At 55.8% G+C, this 24,640-nt stretch overlaps 1 protein-coding gene across 9 annotated transcripts; it reads right to left on the bottom strand.

Annotated features, from left to right (window-relative positions):
• Window positions 1-1,493: 1,493 nt before the first annotated feature.
• On the bottom strand, window positions 1,494-24,563 carry LOC128772448 (sphingomyelin phosphodiesterase 4). 9 transcript variants are annotated; one of them, XM_053902316.1, is made up of 20 exons: window positions 24,022-24,563; window positions 21,667-21,750; window positions 20,127-20,213; window positions 19,137-19,279; window positions 18,911-18,986; window positions 18,210-18,318; window positions 18,049-18,101; window positions 17,396-17,547; window positions 15,338-15,470; window positions 13,714-13,785; window positions 10,385-10,471; window positions 7,677-7,822; window positions 6,802-6,892; window positions 6,076-6,176; window positions 5,316-5,479; window positions 4,614-4,819; window positions 3,776-4,009; window positions 3,422-3,553; window positions 3,097-3,225; window positions 1,494-2,981 (listed from the first exon to the last, which is right to left on the bottom strand). In XM_053902316.1, the coding sequence occupies exons 1-20, from the start codon at window positions 24,094-24,096 to the stop codon at window positions 2,652-2,654; spliced, it is 2,604 nt and encodes an 867-aa protein (XP_053758291.1). In that variant the 5' UTR covers window positions 24,097-24,563; the 3' UTR covers window positions 1,494-2,651. The 9 variants fall into 9 exon arrangements, 8 of the variants coding, with proteins under 8 accessions (XP_053758291.1, XP_053758292.1, XP_053758293.1 ...); XM_053902317.1 differs by lacking the exon at window positions 24,022-24,563 and adding an exon at window positions 23,784-23,932; XM_053902318.1 differs by lacking the exon at window positions 24,022-24,563 and adding an exon at window positions 23,436-23,746.
• Between the last annotated feature and the right edge of the window lie 77 nt (window positions 24,564-24,640).

Here is a 24,640-nt window from a genome sequence, read left to right as displayed (position 1 = left end):
CCGTCTGAGCCCGAGCCAGGCCCTGCAGCCTCTGCCCTTGGATGTCACCTACCCTTCCAGTGTGCTGTGGACAGAACTGCTGCGGGCACTGCCCACCCGCGGTCCCCATTCCCCCAACTGTGACTCCAGGGCTCCTCCGCCTGTACCTCTGCCTCTGCTCTCGTCCCACGGCCCTTTCTCAACGCTGCAGCTCAGAGCTCTTTGCAAAGTAGCTCGGGGTCACAGTGAGGGTAAGGTCCCGTTGCCCTCACCTGGAGCAGCAGCCACGCCGGACCCCACTCTGCTCCCGCTCCTGAGGCGGGAGCCACCGAACGCTGTGGGCTGTCTGACCACGTGCCGCTGCTCCCCCAGACCCCGACCGTTGGAACCATTCCCTTCCTTGACCTCACTGTTCGTTATGACTTCCGGACTCTGCATCTACTGAGTCCCAGGGAAACGGAGGGTCCTGTCTGTTCTCTCTGGGGAACACAGCGCCCACCCGGCACAGCGCAGGGTATACACAGCAGGTGGCTGTTTTACAGCTCATGGGTGAACGGGTGGAGTGTCTTGTTTTCGCATTTTAGGGTGTTGGAGAATGTTTTCAGGTGAAAGAAGGGCACAAGAGAAATGTGGATGAGGAAAGCCATGGGAAAGTGAAGGGTCACGGGGACACCCATCCTTGTGGGCAGGGTGGACACCGTCAGGGGGAGCTATGAGGGAGGTGTGCCGGGGAAACGGCGCCACTGAGATCTGACCCCACACCATCATCTCCGTGTGTTCGTATCGCTTTCCTTGACTGAATGAGTCTGGGAAAAAAAGTCACTCACTCATCTGTTCACGTCCAACTTGTAGAAATACGATCTTACTTCCATCGAATTTGACAAAAGTAACAATCCTGCCCAGGGACAGGAGGACATTAACACTCACGCCTGGCCAAGCACCCCAGAGGCACTCATGTGGGGCCGGAAGGTGCACGGTTCGGTTCCCAGCTGCACACACAACCCTCGGAGCTTCCGGGAGTCACAGGAAATTTGACTCACATCCTGGGGTTGCCAGCTTTTTGTATTAAGGCCACCCCTGGCGTGCTGAGTAGAAGGCAAAATTCTCCCAGCATAGGGGCCTCTGCGTGGCTCAGTTAAGTGACCCACTCTTGATTTTGGCTCAGGTCATGATCTCGTGGTTCGTGGGTTCGAGCCCCACGTGGGGCTCTGTGCTGACAGCGTGGAGCCTGTTTGGGATTCTACTAAGTAAAAACTTAAAAAAAAATTCTCCCAGCTTAGATACAGTTCAGGGCCCATGCTGGCTGAGGCCAACTCTGGGCCTGGTTCCCGGAGCTCTCGGAGGCCTGCCCTCTCCCGTCATGGCCACTTAGGGGTTTATGGCTGCCTTGGTCTGTTGCTGCTGTAAACAAACCCACCGTCCCCCTGGGAAGGACAATGGTGCCCTCAGTGGTCTCTGCCAACCCCAGCTGTTTGGGAGACCTGCGTGGAGGCTGAGCCCCGGGACCACAAGACTCGGGAGCAAAAACAGCTTTATTCAGATCTGTGGTCAGTTACAAACTTGGTTTGTTTTTTGGTCACAGGCCCCAGAATGCCATTATTCTGAGTTCACATCAAAACACAAAGCTCAACATTTAGTTTGGAAACTTAAAAAAAACCCAAAACACCCAAAACAAAGGTTTGGTTTCAAATCGTCGTTGAGATGTTCTCTCTGGTGCGTCCCCTGTAAGATGAATGCATGTGCTTGAGACCCTGTGGGGATGACTTTCGACAGAGAACATGAAATTGTTGTGTAGTATGAACATTCACATGTCATCAAAAAGTTAGTGTCTTTGCACTCGATTTTACCGAAGGTACAAACAATGCCTTTGACCATCTTTGGTTGCAGCACCAGACGATGCCCAACTCCCATGGCCCAGCCACATCCCCTCTGCCCATGGGACAGGCGAGCCTGTCCCGGATGAGGCAGTGACGCTGGGCTGCCACCAAGCAACGTGCTTAATGGCTTGGGGGCCAGGAGGGAGCCGGAGGTGAAGCACTGTCCCACTGAGCATCTGTGCTCCTGGAGGATCTTTTCTTCTAGAAAGTGGAGCTGTAGGGCCCAGCCCCAGAATTGCTGGCAATGCGTGAAGAATGACCCTCACTTTGCCAAATGCGATGGCAAAATCTAGGTTTAGAGTTAGGAATCAGAGAACCATCCTCTAACTTTCTCAGGAACCTCTAGGGTTTTGGAATCTTCTCTGGAACCAGACACTGAGGGACCGTCCCGCTGTCGGCAGGGAGAGGAAAGGCACACCACCTTGCCAACCTTAAGGATGGCGAGGCCCCTCCTGGGCAGCACTGCCTCCCAGGCCTCACACAGCTAGACCCTGGGGCGTCAGGTTGGAGAAAGGCCTGGAGGCCCATTTCACTGCAGGGCCTGTGGCTGAGGGAAGCAGGGAGGACCGAGTGGCTGGGTCCGGCCCCGTCCTGTGACACTAACAGGCCCTTTGATGTCACTCCCTTCCTTGCCAAGTCTGGACCACACCCTTCCGGTTTCATCTCCTCTTACGCGTCGCATGGCTCCGTGGCTGCAGGAAAGTGGCCCCCTAGCTCGGAGGTGGCCTCTCAGGCTCGAGGGAGAGGCTGTGTGGCCCTCTTGCTGGCGGCCCTGCATCGGCACCCGGCCTGAGGTCAGAGATGGTGCAGCTTGCTGCGCTCGGTGAGCAGCGTCATGGCCACAGCGTAGAGGAGGTAGCCCAGCACGAGGAGCAGGGCGCAAGGGAGGGGCCCGATACAGAACAGGGAGGCCACGAAGAAGGCCAGAAGCAGCGAGAGCAGCGTCCGGTAGCTGCCCAGGAAGCGCAGGCTGAGCCGAGGGCCCCGGGGACGGCGGGCCGCACACCCTCGTGCCACCGGGCTCAGCAGGTGCCTGTCCGCCAGCCCAGGCTCCGTGAGGTGGTATCGACAAAAGCTGCCGAGGAAGTCGGCACGGGAACACAGGGCTGCCATTGGGCCTGCAAACTGGGCAGAGACAGAGGCACAGGGAGTGGGCGCGGGCAGGGCCGCACGGCTGCCCCGGCCTCTCCCCGAGGGTGGCAGGACCAGAGGCGGGGGCGGCCCTCCCGCGTGCACTCACCCTGCGGTTGATGGCGGAGGACAGCCGGAAGAGCACGCGGACCAGGCTGGCGATCTCATAGCTCCGGATGGGCTGCAGCTCTGAGTCACCCTGGTACTCGATGTCAAACCTTCGCAGCCCATTGATGATCTAGAAGCAGCAAAGGAGGCGAGCCCCGGGTGAAACCTGGGCCGCGCGAGCAGCCCTGCCAACACACCTCTGCGACGCCTCCCAAGTGCGGTCTCCGCTGCCGGGCCTGCCGGGGCAACAGGGCTCGGAGGCTCGGCCAGCGGGAGCCACGGCCACGCCGCCAGGAGAGCGGAGCCCTCCGGGGTGTGGCCCTTACCTGGTACCGGCCCAGGGGCGTGAGGATGAGCCCGTCCTCCCCCACGACGCAGTCTGGGAGCTGCTTCTTCCCATTCTCATCTTGAGTTGTCCCCAAGGCAAGCGTGAGCTGGGTGAGCTGAGCCTCGCTGAGCTGTGAGGGAGGAAGCCCCGTGAGGAGGCAGTGCCGCTTCCTGCTACCTGCCTTCACTCTCGGGGTGAAGGGAGGAGACTGGCCCCCCTGGGCCTCTAACGGCGCCAGCAAGGGGACCCAGACGTGACATTGTGGGCACGGGCTGTATCTCCCACGGGCTGGGCAGGGGATGAGGGCCGCGGGACCGAACGCCAGGAAGGGGACAGCTCCCCCGGCTCGTACTCGGAACATCTGGCACAGGTACTCCAGGGCCTTCTCCAGGTACTCGTCTGTCTTGCGGACACTGTCCTGCCCCATCTCGTCCAGGTCGTTGGCTGCGTAGGAGCCGTTCGTGTCTGTGGAGCAGAAGCCCAGCCACGACAGAAAGGGGCGGCCGGCCGTGCTCTCCCCGCACTGGTCAGAGATGGACTTGGCAGTCTGCTTGGCCTGCGTGATGAGCTGAGCCAGGCGCAAGACCTGCGGGGCATGGGGGCAGGTCAGCCAGCTCGGGTGGTGCCACCGGACGCCACCCAGCCACCAACAGGCTGGCAGGCAGACCTGGGGGCCCCCAGCAGGCCAGGAGGAGGCCAGGGTCTTTCAAGACTAAGACGTGCATATTCTACATTTGTGTGTGTGTGTGTGTGTGTGTGTGTGTGTGTGTGTTTATTTCCTGTGGAGAGACACAGAGGCAGACTGTGAGCAGGGAAGGGGCAGAGAGAGAGGGAGACACAGAATCCAAAGCAGGCTCCGGGCTCCAGTTGTCAGCACAGAGCCCGATGTGGGGCTCGAACTCAGGAGCCCTGAGATCATGACCTGAATGAACCAAAGTCAGACACTTAACTCACTGAGCCACCAGGTGCCCCCAAGACGCCCATATTCTAAATGTGAAAACTTTCTAGCAAGTGCTGCCTTTATCATCAGAAAAAACGTAGACCGCACTGAAAAAAGAAAAAAAGCCAAGGTACAGCAGCGTCCACCAACACCCAACCTTCCTCCTTCCGTACGACACGTGTGCTCTCCCTGGCCCTGCTGTTGCCACGGCTTCGGGACGGCCGTGCGGCCTGGGGGAGCCCCAACTCACCAGCGTCCGGACCTCGGGCCCAAACATTGGGGTGTACTTGCAGTCCTGGCCCTCCAGGCTGTAAACGTGGCTCTTCACCTTGAAGGAGGCGTCTGTGACGGCTGGGGGCCACGAGGACAGGAAGCTGCCGGTGAAAGTGGGAGCTGTGAAGAGTCGGTGCTGGCGGTGTGGGATGACGAGTTCTGGCTCCAGGAACAGCTGTTCCCCTGGAAAGCAGAACCCGACTCTGGCTTCAGCTTCCATGGCACCAAACAGCCAGCAGCCGCTGGCTGGCTTCCTGGGTGCCGCTGAGGCTTCCGAGGGATAGGGACCGAGTGGCACAGGGGCCCAACTCCTAATGTTCCTGGAGCCCCCACCAGTCTCAACAGGAAGGCCGACATGCACAAAAGAAAACCAGAGAAGCTAACACCCGATAAAGCCATCTAAGACACGACACGGGCCAAGACTGCTTTCTGATGCCACCAAGAGTCACCAGGGAGACACAGCTCTGAGCTCTGCTTCCCCCGCCCAGCACCCCCGCAGCTCCTGCCCGGCACGCGTGCCACAGGGAAGGCAGGATGCCGCTAGGCTCCGACGTCCACCCCGCCACCGTGTACCAGGAGTCCCCGTGGCACCTCTGCCAGCCCACCCCGAGCCCATGAGGCACATGCAGGGTCCGTGGGTCCCTCTCTAAGTGCTGCTTCCCTCTGGCTAAGGGCTTACCTTTCTGGATCATTTCAGCCAGGTTGGGCTGGGCAAAGACTTTGGCCACTCGGAATACCATGAGCGCGTTCTTGGGGCTGACCAGGTCGGTGCGGAGCGCGCGGCTCAGGAAGCCCACAAAAAGCTTGGTGTACATCAGCAGATTCTCCTGCACAAAGGGTGCCCTGGGGACCAGGCAGTGCATCAGGGCCCAGAACTCCCACTGGAGGCAGGACTACACCAGTCTATGCCCCCGCCTCACTAGCGCTCTCTTCCTTGGGTTCCAGGTTCTCCCCTGCCACGACCTCATCGTGGCTGAGGGACCAGGGGTGGGGGCGAGGGAGGAGGCACAAGGGAGGCAGGGAAGACCTAGGCCTCCTATAGACGGCACAATCCTCTGTAGGATGCGGCCCTTCCCGAGAGGGCCAAAGCCTCCGCAGCAGAGGCTGGCCTGGGCACCAGAAGGAGCACAAGGAAGGCAGTCGTGGAGAGGAGGCGCTGGCGGAGGCTGGGGGGTTGGCCGTGAGCGGGGGAGGGGAGGCGGTGGTGGCTGCTACGCAGAACGCTAGTAAAGACGGGTCGAGGGGTGCTTGGGGGCGAGTGCAAACATACATCTGAGGGGAGACAGTCAACGGCAAGGGGACAGCACAGAGGAGTCACCAGCTGTTTCTGTGGGAGATCAAGCCCAGGGCCCAGACAACAAAGCACAGTCAAGGAGGGAGGGGCCTGTGCCCCACCTGGAAGCAGGTCCCCCTAGGGAGGACAACGGGCCGGGGCTCACCATCTCTCCGACACACACCGGGCCTGGCAGTCGCTGCTCTGAGCCTGCTTCTCAGGTGCATACCTCCAGGGCTGTAGGTAGCTCAGCCACATCTCCAGGACCTGGTGGGACACGTGTGCCCTGAGGGCCTGGAGGCTGGCATTCTGCTGGGCTGTGGGGCTGGGGCTTTGGTCCAGATCCTTGGGTGGCCTGGAGCTCGGCTCCCGGCAGGCAGCTCAGGTGAGGAGGGGGTGATCCTAACCGTGGGGCTTCGGTTCTCCTGGAGGCGTTACCACGTTCTCTTCCCACCCGCCACTCCGAGAGGGAGCAGGAGGGAACTCCGCATCCCCTATGATGTTTCTTTTTTCATCTTTAATTAAAATGATTTTTTTAATCTGCAGATAGCTGACACACAACGTTACATGAGTTTTAACCCTTGTGCCAGCCCTTCGGAAGCGAGTGTGGAACGTGTGGAACACAGGAGTGCTTTCCCCAGCTGAGGGAGCCTGTGCGGCTCAGTGGGGCTGGGAACCCACCCAGCGTGGACCCACTGGGTTCCAGGTCAGGGCAGACAGCTTTTCTGTACCTGGGGGTTGGCTCTGAAAACTCAAATGAGCAGAACAATGTGACCCACCAATGTGACCCTCTGCGGCAATAGCTGATTCCTTCCTGCATCCGCCCCACGGGACCTCCCTCATCAAGCACAGAGGGCAAAGACAAAGAAAGCAAGATGGGGCTGACACTCACGGCTCTGAAGGACGCATCCAGGGGCCAGTGGCCAAAGCAGTGCTGCAGGAAAAGGTAGAGTTTCTGCTGGACAAACCTCGGGACGGCGGCCCTGCAGGGGAGGGGAGGTGAGGAGAGGGTCCCCTCATAGGTGAGCCAAGTGGCTCCCGGTTCCAAGGGCCAGCTCTGCCGGGGTGAACACTGGGCACCCCTGAAGGTAAGGCCTCCTATTTTGGGCCCCATTTTTCACAAAGAAACCAAAGTTCAGAGAGATTAGGGAATGTCCCAAGGACACACAGCACACAAGCGGTTGACCTAGTATGGCTCCTGTGACCACCTCTGCTTGGGTCACCACACACAAGTCACCTGCTCTGCTGGACCCAGTTGGCCTAGGAGTCAGGCCACCATCCTGGCCCTTTTGACAGAAGGACTGGCGGAGCAGAGAGGAAGAGGAGGGGGAGGGTGCAGCATAGAGCTCAGTCTCCCATGACAAATGAGCCACTTTGCAGTGAAGGCACTCCCAGCCCATCGGCTTTCCTGGGCATTCTGAGTGCGGTCAATGTAGATCTTCCACTCTGCCCACACTGGGGAGGGGACAAGACAGGGCAACAAGATGGGGCCTCTTTCTGGCCAGCCTGGCTCTTTCTACTGAAGACGGCAGGCCTGGAAGGAAAGGCCGTGGCAGCCAGGCAGCCCCCACCCGCCTGTGGAGCCAGAGGAGGGGTCGGGAAACAGACCCCGGAGGGGTCAAGGTGATTTCCCACCTGCCCCACCCTGCAGACGCCTCACAGGCCGACCCCATGCCCTAAGGATAGGTTACTGTGGGCAACGAGTATGTGCAGTAGGAGGCAGTGGCAGCCAGGGACACGGGAGCCCTGTGCATGCCCTGTACCCACCGTTTGAACTCCTCCAGGGGACTGGTGGCGTGAGAGTGGGTGGAGGGAGAGACCTGCTCAGGCTTCAGGCTGTTGGAAAAGGCGTGCAGATGCTTTAGCAGCAGGCGCACCACCAACACGTGCTCCTCCGTGGGTGTGAACGACTCCTGAGGTTGAGGGGGAGCTGTGTCAGGACCCAGACTGGTCCCAGGGTGGGGCCCCCAGGCCTGGCCATGTATGTCCCGCCCAGGACCACTTCTCCCCGACAGGATGTGTGGGCCACCCACAGGGCCCTCCCTGGGCCTGGCACGCAGCAGATAGGCCTCGCATGCCAGCTCTGAGACCTGCTAAGAGCACGCAAGACAGGGCGGGACGGCTTTGCTAAAGCAGACCTGAATGCTTCCCTGTGTGCTTCCAACCCCTTCTTTTCCCCTCTGTGGTTGACTCGGGTCATTGCTGCCCGGCCAAGTCCTCAGGGGTCCCCCCCAACTCCTGGCCAGCCAGAGGAGGAGCAGGGGGCGAGGCAGGCCAGTATCCCACCCTGGATCCGGACGCAGGGTCTCCTGCCTGCCTCCCAGGTATATAAAGACAGCTCGCTGGGGCCCATGGCTTCCCTTTTCAGGGAGAAACACTCCCAAATTCCTTCTCCTGCTGTAACCCTCACCCTTCCATCCACTTCCTGTCCTGGACACAGCCAGCTGGGGGCTTGGCGCAGGGTGGCCCTTCCTCCATTGCTAACAGCCCTGCCGTCAGCACAAGACAAGAGCGCTTTCTATCTTGTCAGGTGAAATTCTCATTCACAAGATTCAGGTAGGATCTTTAAGACCCAGCCCCGAGAGGAAAGCCTGTCTGCTGGCTCTTCTGTGACGGAATACAGGATGGAGTCTCCAGAGTGGCAGAGGATGGCACCGGCAGGATACGCTGCCTCCGGCTCCCAGCTCTGGGGTGCCCAGACGCGCTCCTCTCCCCACACTCACCCCCCAGGCCTCTGGGACCTCCACAACCTCGATAGAGCTTTTGGCAGCCTAGTCCAAATCCTGAGCAATGTTGAGGCTGGCACAAGCCGTGCCTCCTGGCACAGCCCGGGCACCCAGTCACAGCCCCACCACTGCCCGCGGCACTGCCTTCTCCGCTCTCCTTGCCATGGATCTGTCTCCACAGGCCTAGGCAACACACCACACGACTCGATATGACTGCGGGGGAAGCTACGGGGCTTCAGGAGGAGATTTTCTTCTGCTTATCTGTAAGCTTAAGCGATGAACTTGCATCATTTGAACAACAAAAAAAACGTAAGATATTTTCACAGTAACGGAGGATCAGAGGGCACTGTTGCCAGGCTGTAACTCCCCCCAGGAGCCTCCCCCTTTCTCATTCCTGGCCCCTCGTCGACCCACCCACCATCTCCCTAGCGGAGGACAGAGTGTTTGCACTGAACCGGGAAGCTCCTTGGGCTATCTTCCCTCTGGACAGAAGCCAAACCTTTCTTCTCACCGCCCCCCCTCCCCCCCCCCCCCCTCGAGAGCCAAATCCCCACAGGAATCCAGCCACCGCTGCTGTAAGTGGGCCTCCTCCACCCGCATGGCCGTTAGGGACACTTTCCCAAAGCCAGTGGCATTTCTCACTGGGCCCAGCCCTTCTCAGCTCAGCAACCCTTCCCATGGTGGGTGGGGGGAGGGCTCTTACCCCTCCTGCTGTGCACATTTCTCCAGGGACGCTGCTCTTGGCCAAGTGAGCCCTTCCCCAACACATGCTGGAGTGGTACCATTTCTGTGCTAAACCCGCCCCTGCTGGCCCTTCTGGATCATTCTCTTCCCTCTTCCCTGTGGCTGCTGCTTCTGAGTGGGAACCCTGTGTGCACTCACCACCCCATCCCAGCAAACGTGATTTCTTACCGTGTGCTCAAATATCAGGTTAAATGTGGTGTGCTCCCACTGAGGGGGAACTGGACAGAACCCTGGCCTCGGGCATGGGATCTAGATGCATGCTTTCTGCCCAAACTTCCTGACATTCATCTCATGAATCCATGAACTACCAGACTCCATCTGCCCTCTAACAGCCTGTAGTCCTGCACTCCATCTACCGACCTCAAGACTTCAAATCCGTCCACACTGATCATCTCTGCCTAAAGCAGACCAGTCTCCGTGAGGCCCTCTCTGGCTCTCGCCTACCTCTGTGGGAGCACAAAAGTCCACAAGAGGCCAGGCCCCAGCATGCTCAAGGACCAACAGCCTCTCCAGGCTAGGGGACGAAGCCCTCGTCCTCCCTGCCCCTTGGCCTCACACAGGCTTGGGATTGACAGACCATGCCACCATGAGCCTTGGGCTTCCCTGGGCTCAGTCAGTTCCTAGGTACCAGGCCCGCAAAGCCAGGTGAGTCAGGCCACTGCGAAGGCCACACTGTTTCCGCTCCCTCAACCCAGGGCCAAGCACAGAAGCCACCAACTCCCAAGAGCCTACCACATTCCAACTGGCTTGGGGCTTGGCCAGGCAGATCTGGTGGCCCCACACCCCAAACCCGGGCTAGTCGACCAAGCTGAGGGCTGAGCCAGGCTAAAGACGGATGCCTGCCACCATCCCCAACACACACTGGCCTCACTCTGCTTGGAATTGGCCTGAATCACCCCAGTGGGTCCCCGGCCGGACCCTCGCTTTACCACTGCACTGCCATGCGCTCCATGGCTCACACCACAGGGCAGGGGTGAAACAAAACAATATGAGAGCGGCCAGTACTTGGTAGGCGTGGAGGGCCTGGAGGCTGGGTTGGGCAGGGCTGTGGAGGGCGCTGGAGACACTGAGTCGGTAGTGCAGAACCTCCAGCTGAGAGACAACAAAACAGAGAAGCCAAGAACAGGCAGGGAGGGCAGAGGACAGGGCAGGGGACAGGAGGGGAGAGACCGGGGAGGGGACAGCAGGGAGAGAAAGACAAAAGTGAGCCCAGAAGTAAGGAGAGAAAACAAAAAACAAAAACAAAAACAAAAGCACGTCAGTGACAATCCAAACAATCACAGCCCAGCAGCCTCAGACCAATGGGACACCACCCTCTCAGCCGCCCAGACGGAGCCCTTCCTGGTGGGCAGACTAGAGCCAGGCCCAAGGGGTGCTCTTCCACCTGCCAGGCAGAGGGACAGACAGACCCTCAAGGTCACTTGGGCAGCCTCCTTCATGTCTCTGGGGCCTGAAGTTCTCTCCAGCTCCCTGAGGTCAGCCTGACTCACTTTCCTTCCAGAGGGTCCTGCCCTCCCCCAACCCTGAATGCTCCGTGTGCAGTGTGTGCACACTGGAGCCCACCAGGATCCCAGGAGTCTTGCTGGGACACACTGATGGCCACCGAGGCCCTGAAGGCCCTGAGGCTCAGAAGAGAAATTTTTGAGGAGCTAGTTCCAGATGGAGACCTCTTTGCTCAAGAAAGAAAAATTTGTAACTTATTGGACTTCTCTGTGTTGTCCCAAGAAGAAATCTACCAAACTGATATATGATGAGATCAGTTCCTAGGTGTCAAAGATCCAATCAGCGACCCCTCCTGAATGGGGCTGATTCCCAGGGTGGCACAGAGGCAAGCAAGGTTTAGCTCACCAGGCCTGACACCTTCCACATCCCACATTCCCGAAATCGTTAAAGGTAACGTGAACACTCATGGGTTCGAATCCTGGGAGACCCACCTCTCGTACCTCACCAGGACTCCCCGACTCCAGACACACAGAGCCCTCCGTCAGTCCCGACGGGCCCCAGGAATCTGGTCATGGCCACACACACCCAGAGGCAGCTGGAACCCTGAGGCTGGGACAGCCTGGGCCATGGGGGATGACAGCAGAGCTGGCTTAAGCTGTCCACCCCCACCCCACCTCTGCCCTGCCCCGCTGCAGCGACAAGGCCTGCTAAAGCAGTCCCCTTTAGCCAAGCACAACCCAGAGCCGGCCCTGGCACACATCCTGCCCTGGGAGGGCCATGCCTCCCACCGCGTACCATGCTTCACACGGGAGAGGTCAGAACGCATGTGCCAGACCTTGAGGAGACAGGCACAGCCACAGACGCGCAGAGCAGGGGCAGGAAGCAGCACAGCAAGGAGGTGTCTGCCCTTCATGGCCTTCCTCTGGGCCAGACCCGGGCTCAGCGACAGCTCTCAGTGAGGAATCAGGGAGCACACGGTTCCCCTGTTGGGGGTCTGCCCAGCCTGCAGGAACACAGTGCAGGCCCCACAGTGTCCTGCAGGAATATGCGGTCTTTACCGACCATCTGACTCTCCTGAAGCCCTCCCTGCCCAGTAAGCTGAGGCAGAGCAGAGGCCCGGGCTGTAAGGAGCGAGCATACACTCTGGACCCAGGCTAGGCATGGAAGCACCATGGGACCTCTCAGAGCTGCGTTTCCTGCATCTTTCACATCAGGAAAACTGACCCCAAGGCTAGGATTTCCAAACGGCACAGCACAGGCCTGGGCAAATGGTAAGGAGCCTCAGGTGAAGCAGACCTCCATGGCTGTCCTTCTCCCCTTCCCACACACCAGGTTTTCTTAGGTTTTGCTTTCAGCCTCAATGGGAGGCAAAGACAAATAGGAAACAAAACAAAACACCTCAATGGGTACCTGGTGGGGGCTTCCCAGTCGCCCCCTGACTACCAGTCATTCTGAGCAGCTCTCCCCCGCCCTGTGATCTGGCCAAGAGGAAGCAAACGTGAGGAAGAAGGGGAAGGCTCCCCTGCTCCGGCAGGGACGGCCCACCCTCCTCCCTCGTATAGGGCTCGGGATCCTCACAGGAGACAACCTAGAGGACCTCTGTGACTGGCAGATCTGCTAAAAATGACAGTGAATGTGCTCCCACTGGCTCAGAAGACAGAACGAGCAGATGGGAAGGCAATGCAGCAAAGCAGCCCCTGCCTCTGCAAAAGCCACATGCACAGGGGCTGAGTGAGCCCCCAGGGCCCTAGGGGGAAGCCTGGCCCCTGACCCCCGTGCACCAGCCAGGAACATGCAGCCAGTCCACTGTGGAAGCAGCAATGGCAGTGCAAGCACTTAGTAACGCGAGAGGCCCAAGACAGAGTTCTGGCTTTCCCTCTGTTCCCTGTGATGTCAAGGAGAGATTTGGGTCACTCTGCACTTTAAGAGAGCAGTGGTTGGGGGCTGCTCCCCAAATGGGTACTCAGAAGGGCAGCAGGGAAGCAGAACTGGTTGCCAACACTTTGCAGAACCACCACCACTTGCTGGAATCACAGAGGGAAGGTCACAGGCCACTCTCGTGAATTTTAGCCTATAGAGTGTTAATTCGTAAGGAATCTCTCAAGAATTCTGTCTGGCGTTGACAAAAGCAAAGTCTGAGGAGCAAACACAGAAGTGCACAGAAGCCACAGATCACACAGTTGGTTACAGGCCCCAGTTCGCACGTTTCAGGCTGTTTCATGGAGCGTGAACCTAGGTGCCCACCCTGCCTAATAAGAGGCGAACAGAGCTGTTGTACTCTGACGAGTCCAGTAGGCTGCCGGCCCTGGGAACGTCCCAGGGACACAGCTGCCTCCACGCCTCTGCAAATGAGCATGCTGCCCTGTGAGGGAAGAGAAGGGAAGAAGAGGAGGAGACAGGCCAGGCTGCATGCAGGGAGGCATCAGCTCCCACCCACTGCAGAAAGGGCTGCCTGCTAATGCTCTGGAGGAGGTGGAAGGCAGTATGGGCACCAAGGTGAGCGAAGTCGGCCGGGTGCCACCTCAGCAGGAAAGCAGGACACGCTGTGACAGCAGAGGGAACAGGCCCGGATGTGACTCCCAGAGGCATCCGCAGCTCTCCTGGCCCCAGAGCACGAGCACCACAACCTCAGCCATTCCGGCTGCCAGGGAGGGGGCTCTGGAAGTAGCATGGGGAGGACCCCAGAGAGGACAGGCCTCCAGCCCGCAGGGTGCAAGCCCACCACAGAATGAAACCCACCTGCCGTCCGGCATCAGAGTAAGGGGTGATGGTGAGTTTCTGCTTCCCACCATCCAGCCCTTGACAACGAGCTGAGATCAAGGACAAGAAGCAGCAGGTGGACCAGGCACACCAGGGCCAGAGCAGAGGGGATGAAAAAGTGTGGAACCTACCTTGGCATGAGGGGACTGCATTTTTTGGTACATCTCCAAGGAATAATGATGAAGCCACATTTCAACAAAAACCTGCAAGAGAGCACTGGATGGTCAAATGGTTTCCATCTAAGGTATCACAGCCATTCCAAGGGCAGTTCTTTTCAACCAACGGTGTTGGGAAAACTGGATATCTACACGCAAAAGAATAAAGCTGGACCTTTACTTCACACCACGAATAATAAATAACTCAGAACGGATGAAAGGCATACATGTAAGAGCTAAGACTTAAAACTCTTAGCAAAAACTGTGGGCAGAAAGCTTCAGGACACTGGACTGGGCTATGATTTCTAGCTCTAAAAGCACAGGCAACAAAAGAAACCAGACAAATTGGACTTCATGAAAATTCAAAAATATTTTGCACGTCAGAAGACATTATCCACAGAAAAAGGTCACCCACAGGATGGGGGAAAGTATTTCCAAATCGTGTATGTGATAAACAATGGATACCCGGAATATAAAGACAACTCCTAAAACTCAACCACAAAAAAATAAAGCCACTCAATTAAAAAATGGGCAAAGGACTTGAATAGACACTTCGCCAAAGACGTACCAATGGCCGATAAGGACATGAATAGATACTCAAATCATTAACCATGAGGGAGGTGCAAATCAAAACCACAGGGAGACACCACCTCACATCCATGAGGATGGCTATACTAAAAGACAGAAAATGATGGGCCTTGGTAAGGTCGTGCACCGCTGACAGGAATATAAAATGGTACAGCCACTGTGGAAAATGGTATGGCGGCTCCTTAAAGTATTAAATAGAACTATCATATGACCCAGCAATTCCCCTTCAGGATATATACCCCAAAGAACCGAAATCAGAGTCTCCAAGAGATATTTGTACATCCATGTAGAAACAGCTATTCACCATAGCTAAAATGTGCTAACAACCCAAGTGGCCATCCATAGATGAACAGAAACACAAAAAGGGGAATATCCACATGACAGAACATTATTGAACTTTGGGGCACCTGTGTGGCTCAGTTGGTTAAGCATTGGACTCTTGATTTCGGCTCAGGTCATGATCTCACGAATCATGAGATCAAGCCCTGTGTCAGGCTCTGCGCTGAGAACGGGGCCTGCTTAAGATTCTCTCTTGCGCCCCCTCTGCCCCTTTCCCCTGCTCGTGTGCATGCGCTCTCTCCCTAAAATAAAACAAACAAACAAAACCAAACAACAACAACAAAAACGCTACTGGGGCAGGGGTTTAATATCCAAATGATGGTGATCACAGGAAACATCTCCAGCAACGTGGGAACAGGTTGAAAATGTCGAAGGCGGGGAAAGCTTTTACACGGATCCAATGGAAACTGAGCAGCGCTCATATTACCATGAGAAAGACAAAAGTCTTTGGAAAGGGGACGCTGGGATGAAAAATACTGCCAATGACATACAGGTTAGACACATGGGCACGTTTCTTCTAGTCTGATTTCCCACACGCCACAGCAGGGGAACACCAACAATTCAGAACCACTTTCAGGCTGAGGACAGTCTTTAGGCCTCTGCCCCTGGGGGTGGAAGGTGGCCAGGCAGTTTATTTTGAAACAGAAGATGAGAAGAGCCTCCTCGCGCTCACCTGAAGCAGAGTTTCTGACCTCCAGATCTCATGGGAGGCAGGGTCTGCATTCACAGATGTCTGATGAGAGATGTGTCGCTTTAGGAGGCTGGTGTGGTGGAGGCCATAAGAAGCGAAGGGCATGGTTGGTGTTCTGAGGGAGACACAGGAAAAGGCCTTCGTTAGGGGATCCTGCTGGCACAACCGGGGGCAATCTCAACATCAACATCACTGGCAACAGTAACCATTACCACTTGTTGAATCATAGAACGACCCCCAAATCCATACAAATCCATATCGATACACACAATCAACAGACAGGAAGAAAAGTCTTTCCTACCACAGAATGCCCACTGATAACTATAGGATGAAACCAGACAGCTATCATCTGGCAACCAACCAATTAATAACTGATTTGGCTGACGATCGTCAAGGGACATGAACACCACTGATAATTACAGAGTCTCAGTAGATCTTCCCAACAAATCCCTTTTGCTAATTAATTTAGGCACAAAGGACCCATTTAATTTTATGGTAGGAAAACCTGGCCAACACGCCCTTGGCCCAGCGATCAAGACAATGTTGCAAGCACACAGACTCCACGGGCTGCTGGGTCTAATCACTAGGAAATACCAGAGAACTTAAGATAAGGGCATTCTGCACACCTCCAGGCTGCACGCTTCAAAGGTGTTGAGGTCAGGAAACAGGGAAAGACTGAGAGAGTGTTCCAGACTGGAGGGGGACCAGAGCCAACCACACACAGAGAGTGACCCTCCCCCAGATCCCAGCCAGGTAGCAAACATTAGTGGGGTAGACAGTGCAGCCCGAATGGGGTTTGAGAATTAGATGGCAGCCGGGTAGCAATATTAATTCCCTGACTTGGATAGAAGTGCAGGAGGCTGTGTAGGAGAATGCACTGGCTCTTAGGAAATACACTCCAAGACATTAAGAGGGAACAGGCATTGTATTTATAACTTACTCAAATGGCTCAGAAAAAACACATACAGATAAAGAATGAAATGATTCAGAAACGTAGGTGAAGGACTTAAAAGTTTTTTGTTATTGTGGCAAGTTTTCTGTAAGTCTGAAATTCTATGTTAAAACAAGCCAACAAAATCGGGCCCAGAGAACAGCTGGGCAGCTGAAACCTGCCTCTGAGAGGGTGTGAACCTGGCCAGCCCTGGTCCTTCTTGGCCGCAGCATTACTGATGCCGGGGCAGCCTCTCCCCACCTCCGTGCCCCCACCTCCTCTTTTCAATCCCCCCTCCTTGGGCACATCTGTGCACACATGTGAGTTCTGGGTCACAGCACGGCACATGTCAGCGGATGTGGGGTGGGCCTGAACCTGCCTCCCAGGGAAGAAGGTACACCAGCAAGACTGAGGAGGGTGAGGAGCACAGCTGGCAGCTCCCAGGTCAGGAGCGTCTCCTGGGGAGAGGCGGCCAATTAGCCACTGGCTAAATGCACCCCGCCAAGGCCTCAGTTCACCCTCGAGTTGAGGCTGGCTCTACACTCCCGTCCTGCACGGTCTAGCCACAGCCCAGCCTTGGACTGGCACGAAAGGCTTTTTGCCCCAGGGCCTCTGGCTCAGGCCAAGACCTGGTCCTGCAGCCTACACACATTCTTCCTGTTCTTATTCCTCCACACGTCAGCCCTGCTGTGGCCTGCCCACAGCCCCTTTCTCTCCAGCACCACCTGCCTAGTGCCATCAATCGGCCCTGGCAACACACCGCTTCGGTGTGGGGCTTGGATGCACATGTGGGGAGGGCTGCTGTGGGCAGAACACAGCCCACTCCCAGACCAAAGCCAGCCCTCGTCCTTGTGGCCACAGGACCTAATCACTGAAAACCCACACAGATGTCCTCCTTTACCCTCCTCTCCAGTCTGGGCTAGGGTAGCTGGGGTTGAGATCTCAGGCATAAGAAAAGTTGGGACACCATGAACAAAGAGTGGCACTACTGTCCCTATGAGCAATGCCTGCTGACCAGACCACCCCCTCATGGAAGAACCAGGCCTTAAAGGCTAGCCACAGGGCTGGGCCACCCCAGGCCAAGGGCCAGGGCAACCAGAGAGCCTTACCTGGGAGCGGGTGAGGGGTTGGGCCCCCCAGGACTGGAGGAGAGTGCGGGGAGCACACTGCCTTCTGTGGGCAGGAACCATGACAGGTATCTGTCCACGAGGATGAAATAGGCACAGTCTGAAGTTCGTATGTGGAGAGTCCCAGGGAGTGGCTGGAAAAGCAAATCTGCATTGGTGTGTAGCTCTGGGTGCCACCCTGGCTGCTAACCCCAGCAACCGCAGGGCTCAAATCACTGCACATGAGCCCTGGGACATGGGCCATATCCCAAGGGCCCGAACGCAAGCACCGTGGGCAGTGCCAGGAGCAAAGTTCCCACCACAGGGGGCTAGACCCCACAGTCCTTTTTGGCACATGGGAAGATGATGTACAGCAAACTTCCTGGGCACCTCTGCCCTGCGCCCATGCCCAGTAAGCACTTCCTGTGGGAAGCCTTCCCGACTACCACTCGAGGCACCCAGGTCACCCCACATGACCTGTCAAATCCGCCCACCAGCCTGTCATCCTCACTAAGTGAGAATGGCCTGAAGGGCGAAGGCTGGAGGAGGATGCAAAGGAGGAGCTGGAGAGGGAAGAGAAAGAAAGTCCTAGGCCACAGCCCCCACCCTTCATGGGGGCTTTGGTAAAGAGCTGCTTAGGGGCATCCCTTTCGTACCTTTTGAGTGATGAGGCTCAAAGCAAAGAAGAACATGTAGTACTCGAACGGATCTGATGGCAGTGTCAGGGGGCAAACAGGCAGGGGTTGTTGGACCACCCTCAGCATTACGTCTTGGCCACCCATGGCCTCCCCACCCCTGGGGGACTGACAAAGGATACTGAGGGCCAGGTTCAGGCCGAGGCCCCCCGTCGGGGGGAACTGGACCTTGTTGTGGTACAGGGGGCTGTCGGGGAGCACGCGCTCCTGGATGGATGCCTTCACGGGGCCCTGCGGAGAGAGCGTGTTGGGCTTGTGGACAGGCTCTGGCAGGGCGCCCCATGCAGTGCAGCCTTTGGGAGGGGTGCGGTGGAGGCCACAGGCACTCAGACCCTGCCTGGGGGAGTGGTGCCGTCCTCTGGGTAGCACCAGAGCAAGAGGGCCTCCACTCAGAATTGTTCACGCCATCCTCAGGAACACCCGCAAACAGCAAGGGCAGCAGCTGTTTGAGTTTCTGAGCCTTGTCAAGCACTTGACGTTCCCCGTCTTCTTTGCTCCTCAAACCCCCTGAACAAGTCATCCCTTAATTCTACCCCCTGGACCGGAGACTCAGAAAAACAGCAACTGGTCACAAGGCCCTGCCTGCCACTCAGCCAGGTACAAACCAGGAGTGTGGCGCCTTCCCCATGGGCAGAGTTTGGAATGATCTTTAAAAAAAGTAACCACTGAAGTTCTATGTGCCACGCCCCCTGGGCCCTGAGCAGACACCATGGTGCCGTGCCCACTGACGCAGCCCCTCAAGCCCTGCCCGCCTCCCCCACGGCCGCAGCCGCTGTGCAGGGTGCTCTGCCCGAGCACGGCTCTCACCCCACGGCTTACTTACAGGCAGGTAGGAAACCGGAAAGTCAAACTTATAGTCTTCGGCCTGGAGCTTATAAACCAACTTCATCATTGGGCCACTGGAGATGAAATTAAAACAACAAAAACAGGGCAATGAACTGCAAACCATCTTGCTTTGACGGTTTCTGAGTTTTGAGAAATTCAGTGCTTCAAGAATGGGACCACCATGAGAAAACACCCGGCCCCTCTCAGGTGACAAACCTACCTACCCGGGGTCTAGAAACTCCATTGCAATGCTGTACTCCACAGGGCTCACTCGCCCCTGTAAGCAGCGGAGGTTCCAGCCAACGAGGACACCGTCCAGGCTGCCGAAAATGCTCTCTACCAGCCACGGGAAGATGGCGTGCAGCTCCTGAAATGGGTGTGCAGGGGAGGCTGCGGGCAGGCTTGCTGAGGACCGGTGCCCACTGCCGGGCTCCATGCCACGTGAGCCTCCCACCCAGACCAGCCCCGTGCCACAAACTGCCACCTTGTTCATGGAGCGTGAACACATGAACTGGAAATTTCTGGAGTGACTGACCACCCCTGATGACATTCCTGTGATCATCGGTGAGAATCCCTGTCCAGGTCAGCTGCCTGGGCTTACGCTACTATTTGATAATTCTGGGTGTGATTTAAATGTATCTTTTCAGTATTTTCATCAGGGTTTCTCAACCTTTTTGAGCTGGATGCTTCCTTGTTGGGGCGGGGTTTGTCCTGTGCATTTGGGGATACTTATTAGCACACTTGGTCCCTACCCACTTGATGCCAGTAGCACCCTCCCCTGTGTGACAATCAAAAATGTCTCCAGACGGTGCTAAGAATCCCATGCAGGACAGAAGCACCTGTGGCTGAGAACCCCTGGCCTACATGCTGACATGTTTACATGTGTCCATACACGCGACACTTACGATACTGGGTCAAGCCTCTGTCCAGGGCAATGCTCAGAGGTAGGAATCAGGGGCTTATATAAGAACATTTTTCAGGGGTGCCTGGTGGCTCAGTCGGTTAGGCATCTGGCTCTTGATTTCCACTCAGGTCATGATCTCACAGTTCACAGGATCAAGCCCTGCACAGGGCTCTGCCTGGACAGCACAGAGTCTGCTTGGGATATTCTTTCTGTCTCTCTGTCTCTCTCAAAATAAATAAATAAACTTAAAAAAAAAAAGTTTTTCAACGAGTAGGAGACATGCCCCAAGGAGATGCTAGCAGAGCTGTACCTTTGCTGGAAAATCCTCAATGACTTTAGCCAAGTCTTGGCACCGCTGTGCAAAAGGCTTATTTACAGAGTCAGCTTTCAGGCTAGCCTAGAAGATAGAACAAACCAAAAAGATCATGAGCATATTCACTTGGTGGCTTTTGCAGTTATCCTGGCTCGAATCAAAACAGAAATCCAAATGATAGGTAGGAGTCAGACATACCACCGGCCTGGTTCCCCGGCACCTCGTGCCTGTGTCAGTGGCCTAAAGGACACGACTAGGAGACGCCTTGGCTCTCTACATCGCCAACTCTCAGGCTTCTTCCCTGCACCCTCTGTCAGGCATCCCCACTTATAGCAGAGAACTGCACATTTGCATGACCGAAGTGACTTCCACACAATCCATAAGCAGGGGGTCAGCTCCAGGGTCAGTCCCACAACCAGAAGAGGATGCTTATGCATAGGACACCCCTCAGAGACCACAGGGTACTCACTGAGTGTATACACGTGAACTGGAAATTTCCCATGTGATGACCCTCTGTGATGACCCCACTGTGATCATCAGTGAGGATGCCCAGCAAAATGAGAGTGACAGAAGGCCTCTTAACCAAGCTACCCTTTATTCAGTAGGTAACAAACCAACTAAACTCACTACCTTAAGAAACAAGGCAGGCAGGTGAGAAATGATAGCTTTAACCAAATGTTGACACTAATCATGAAGGTGATGGACAGGCTAGGAAACTCAGGACAAGAATGAAGGAAATCTACCCAAGGTCATGGGGTATGGATTCAGATCAGGAGAAAATATCAGAATGTGAACCAAGAGGGCTTTGCCCAAGGATACCTAAGGCCTTAGCCACCTCTAAATGAGGGTGGTGTCTCAGTCAGAGGTGGAAACCTGGGCTGTTGCAGCCACGCAGGGTGGGTAGGTTAGCAGCATGCCTGGTCTCTACCCAATCGATGCCAGAGGCACTGCATCTGTTGGCTCTAGAGGGTGCACCATGGAAGGATGTCCTTCTGAATAAATGTTTACGAGAAGTATCTTCTGGGACCTGAAATTAGGAATCCTCACCACTGATATCTGCCTCACACCTAACTTCTTGGTGTCATGTTTAATACTTAGAGTACAGTCCTGGTTGCCCCCAGCACAGCAGGGTCCCTGTCCCTCCATTATCCAGGGATGACAGTACGATTATTAGAATATCCCAGAAGTGTGTAAAGGTTTATAAGACATGAAAATTCTGATGTATATCCTTTCCCGTGCTCCTCCCCAGACCTCAGGAAGCAGTAAAAATGGCATGTGAATCAGCTTATCTTGTAGGTAAGAAGCTCCTCTTGTAGATAAGAAAAACAGGGCTCAGAGGTTGAGTAAACCCAAGGTCCTACACCATTAGGGGGCAGAGCCAAGTCTAAGGGTTCTAATCCCAAGTCCAACGTTCTTTTCCTCACATGCCCCTCAGAAAACCACCAGTGCAAAGTTCAAGTCAGTGGATAGGACTCTCAAGTCCCTCAGCTGTAGAACCATCATCTCACTGACCCTCACGTGGGCAACTGACACTTACCAGGAGGAAGCTGGGCTGCTGCAGGTGAGGGAACGCCATAGCAGCCTCCTGGGGAACGTTGAAAACGGCCACCTGAGGAAACCACTGTGAAAAAACCAAGGCGAAATCTCAACATCTGCCACACGACACTATACTACAGCACAGCCTGTGCTGCCAAGTTTCACGTTTTACAAAAACGCTGTTCTGATGCAGTACGTGGTGGCCAGCTTCAGAGCCAGGTTCGCAGTGGCGAATCTGTAAAGCTTGTACAGCACTTGCTGTGTGGCACGCCTGGTTCTAAGGACCCTCCACGCGTTTCCTCATTTAATACTCAGTGGTAGGCAGAATTTTAAAGATAGCCCTCCAAGAATCAACCAAATGCTCATGCAGGTCCTGTGAAGGAATTCTGCAGATACAATTGAAGTCTCAAGTGGGCGGACCCTAAGCAGTTCCCATTGCCAGCCAATAAGGAAATGGGGACCTTAGTTCTGCAGCCCGAAGGAAGTGGATTCTGCCAGCAACTTGAAGAAGCTTGGAAAGATTTTTCCTGAGAGCCTCTAGGTAACAGCAAAGCCAACCAACACCTTGATTTCAGTCTTGTGATATCCTAAGCACAGAATCCAGCCAAGCCCTCCTGGACTTGACTATAGAACTGTGAGATAATAAACGGACGCAGTCTTAAGCTGCTAAGTTTGTTAAGCAAGAACAGACTATACTTCCTCACAACAATCTGCTGGGCCAATACAGATAAAGAACTAGCAGCAGAGAGGAGGTAACTCACTTGCCCTCACTCAGCAGAGCCAAGACTCTAATATACTCATCTCCTAACACATCTCCCACAGAGACAGGTGGGTGAATCTCCCGAATGTCACCTGTGCTCTATGAGAATGAATGGAGGGGATGAGCAAGCTGGAGGAAGCTTTCAAACAAGCCATCAGAAAATCAGGAGCAACTCTTTAGATTCCCTTCTCTCTGACCACCCAGGTCAGAAACTGAAAATATCCAGACTTGAACAGGAAGGGAGCCTGCCGAGTCCCACTGATGATGGCTTTCCTGGCACAGCTGTGCCCACAGCAAGAGTAAAGGTGCTGAGGTGGCAAATGAAAGTGTATGTGGATGGAGAAAGACTAGATGCAAGGAGGCTGTGAGGCAGTGGAGCTGAAGGGAGATGTGCATCTCTGCTTCTTGGCAATATAAGCATCTTCCAGGTTTTCTTCAATTCTTGATATTAGCTATCAAATTCAGGTGTCTTTTTTAAATGGTTATTTATTTATTTAGAGAGAGCACATGAGCAGAGGAGGGGCAGAGAGAGAGAGAGAGAGAGAGAGAATCCCAAGCAAGCTCTGCACTTGAACCCATGAACAGCAAGACCGTGACCAGAGCCAAAACCACGAGTGATCAATCAATCAAGCCCAACCGAGCCATCCAGGCACCCGCTATCAAATTCAGTTTCAAGGAAAATGTAAACACTTTGCTCCTGAACCAAGTGGCCAGGAGAACACTGATTAAGATGACCAAAGCAGAAGGATCAAAGCAGCATAAAATCTTGGCCTGTTTGCAAAGGGCAGAGCTTTAGACATGATGGGGTGGAAGCACCTCCTTCTTAGACGAAGCCTGCATAGGCAGCAGCTTAAGAACTGAGGCCCAGAGGCACCAAAACAAGGAGTATTTCCAAGAGAGGGCAGTGTCTCGTCTGCCCTGTTCTCTAACGCTGCCACAGCCTGGCTGATCCATCACACCCTTGTCCGCTGTGTACCATGTGTTCCCTTCATCCGCCACTTTACACCCACTTTCTTCAATGGCTGCTTCGGATCCTGTTGGAGTTTCTTCTCAGAGAGGCATCGCCAGTCATTCCAAGCGAATCACACTACTGCCAAGGCCTCCCTTTGGTTGCGCTCTGAGAAGCAGAGTATGTTCCCAGAGTATGCTCACAAGTATCCTGTTAAGTGAGCATGGGAGCTCCATATTACAGAAGACGAAACTGAGGCTCACAAAGGTCGGTCCACACAGGGAGGAAGAGTCAGGCGAGAATCCACACCCGGCTCTTCCTCCCACACAGCCTGTGGAGCCCAAGGCTCAACTTTCACTTGAACCTCTCCTTCCGCCAACCCGTCAACGAACGTTAACCAAGCACCCACCAGGACCGGGTGTGCGAGGCGCGCGAGAAGGTGGCACGAGTGCGCAGCCCAGGAAGACGGCATGAGCGCACAGCCGAGCCCTTGGCTTCCCAGCCTGCCCGCCCGGCCGGGGGCAGAGCTACCGGCGCCGGGCCTAAGGCCTGCGGCTCGCGTAGAAACGGAAATGACTTAGGCGGAGGTCCGGAAGGGGGGGGGGCGGAACGCGGGGGCCGTCCCGCACGCGGCCCCAACCACTCACCTGTGGGACCCATAAAGTCGCCCGCCTAAGGGACGGAGACCGCCATTCGGCTACCCGGCGCCGAAATGTCGTCATCAAGCTGCGCTTGGCGCCACGCCTCCCCTGGCCTGGCGGGAAACGCACCGCTACCTCTGCGAGCAGTTACCTCAAAGGGCGCGTGCGCAGAGTGAAGGCCGGCGGGGTTTATGGGTTACACCTCCGGATGCGCGTGTGCAGCGGGGGCAGCTGTGTCCCTTAGCCCAGAGTTCCGTGTGCCCTGGAAGGAGCGCGCGTGCGCCTGCTAAAGAGAAGCCGTTTATTAAGGTCCTGGAAGCGCGCCCTCTAATGGGGAACTGGAGCGGAAAAATCATACACTGTGCATTGACTGACCTTCTTACGATAGACGTTTATTGAGCGCCTTCAATATGCCAGGCACTGCCCTGGGTGCTGCTGCCCAAGCGAGAACGACCAATGCGGCCCGACCCTGATGGCCCAGAAACGGGTTTCTGAGGTCCGCCACGGCATCCCCTACGCCTAACACGTCTCCCTGTTGTGGGATCATTGAGTGCGACCCTCAAAAAAGAATTCTTGAGGTGATCCGTGCAACTTAGTAAGTTCATTTAGGTAGCACGATACAGGA

This window comes from Panthera pardus, unplaced genomic scaffold, assembly GCF_024362965.1.
Source record: "Panthera pardus isolate Hobbes unplaced genomic scaffold, ASM2436296v1 HiC_scaffold_15, whole genome shotgun sequence".
Taxonomy (NCBI): Eukaryota; Metazoa; Chordata; class Mammalia; order Carnivora; family Felidae; genus Panthera; species Panthera pardus.
This window is presented reverse-complemented; position numbering and strand designations above follow the sequence as displayed.

Bases quoted from the DNA above. Each gene is read 5' to 3' on its own strand.
- LOC128772448 (XM_053902316.1), bottom strand. From the start codon at position 24,096: ATGACGACATTTCGGCGCCGGGTAGCCGAATGGCGGTCTCCGTCCCTT. The intron at 20,214-21,666 runs GTAAGTGTCAGT...TCTATCTTCTAG, and splicing joins AGCAGCCCAGCTTCCTCCTG to GCTAGCCTGAAAGCTGACTC. The intron at 4,820-5,315 runs GTAAGCCCTTAG...TCTGCTTTCCAG, and splicing joins GGCTGAAATGATCCAGAAAG to GGGAACAGCTGTTCCTGGAG.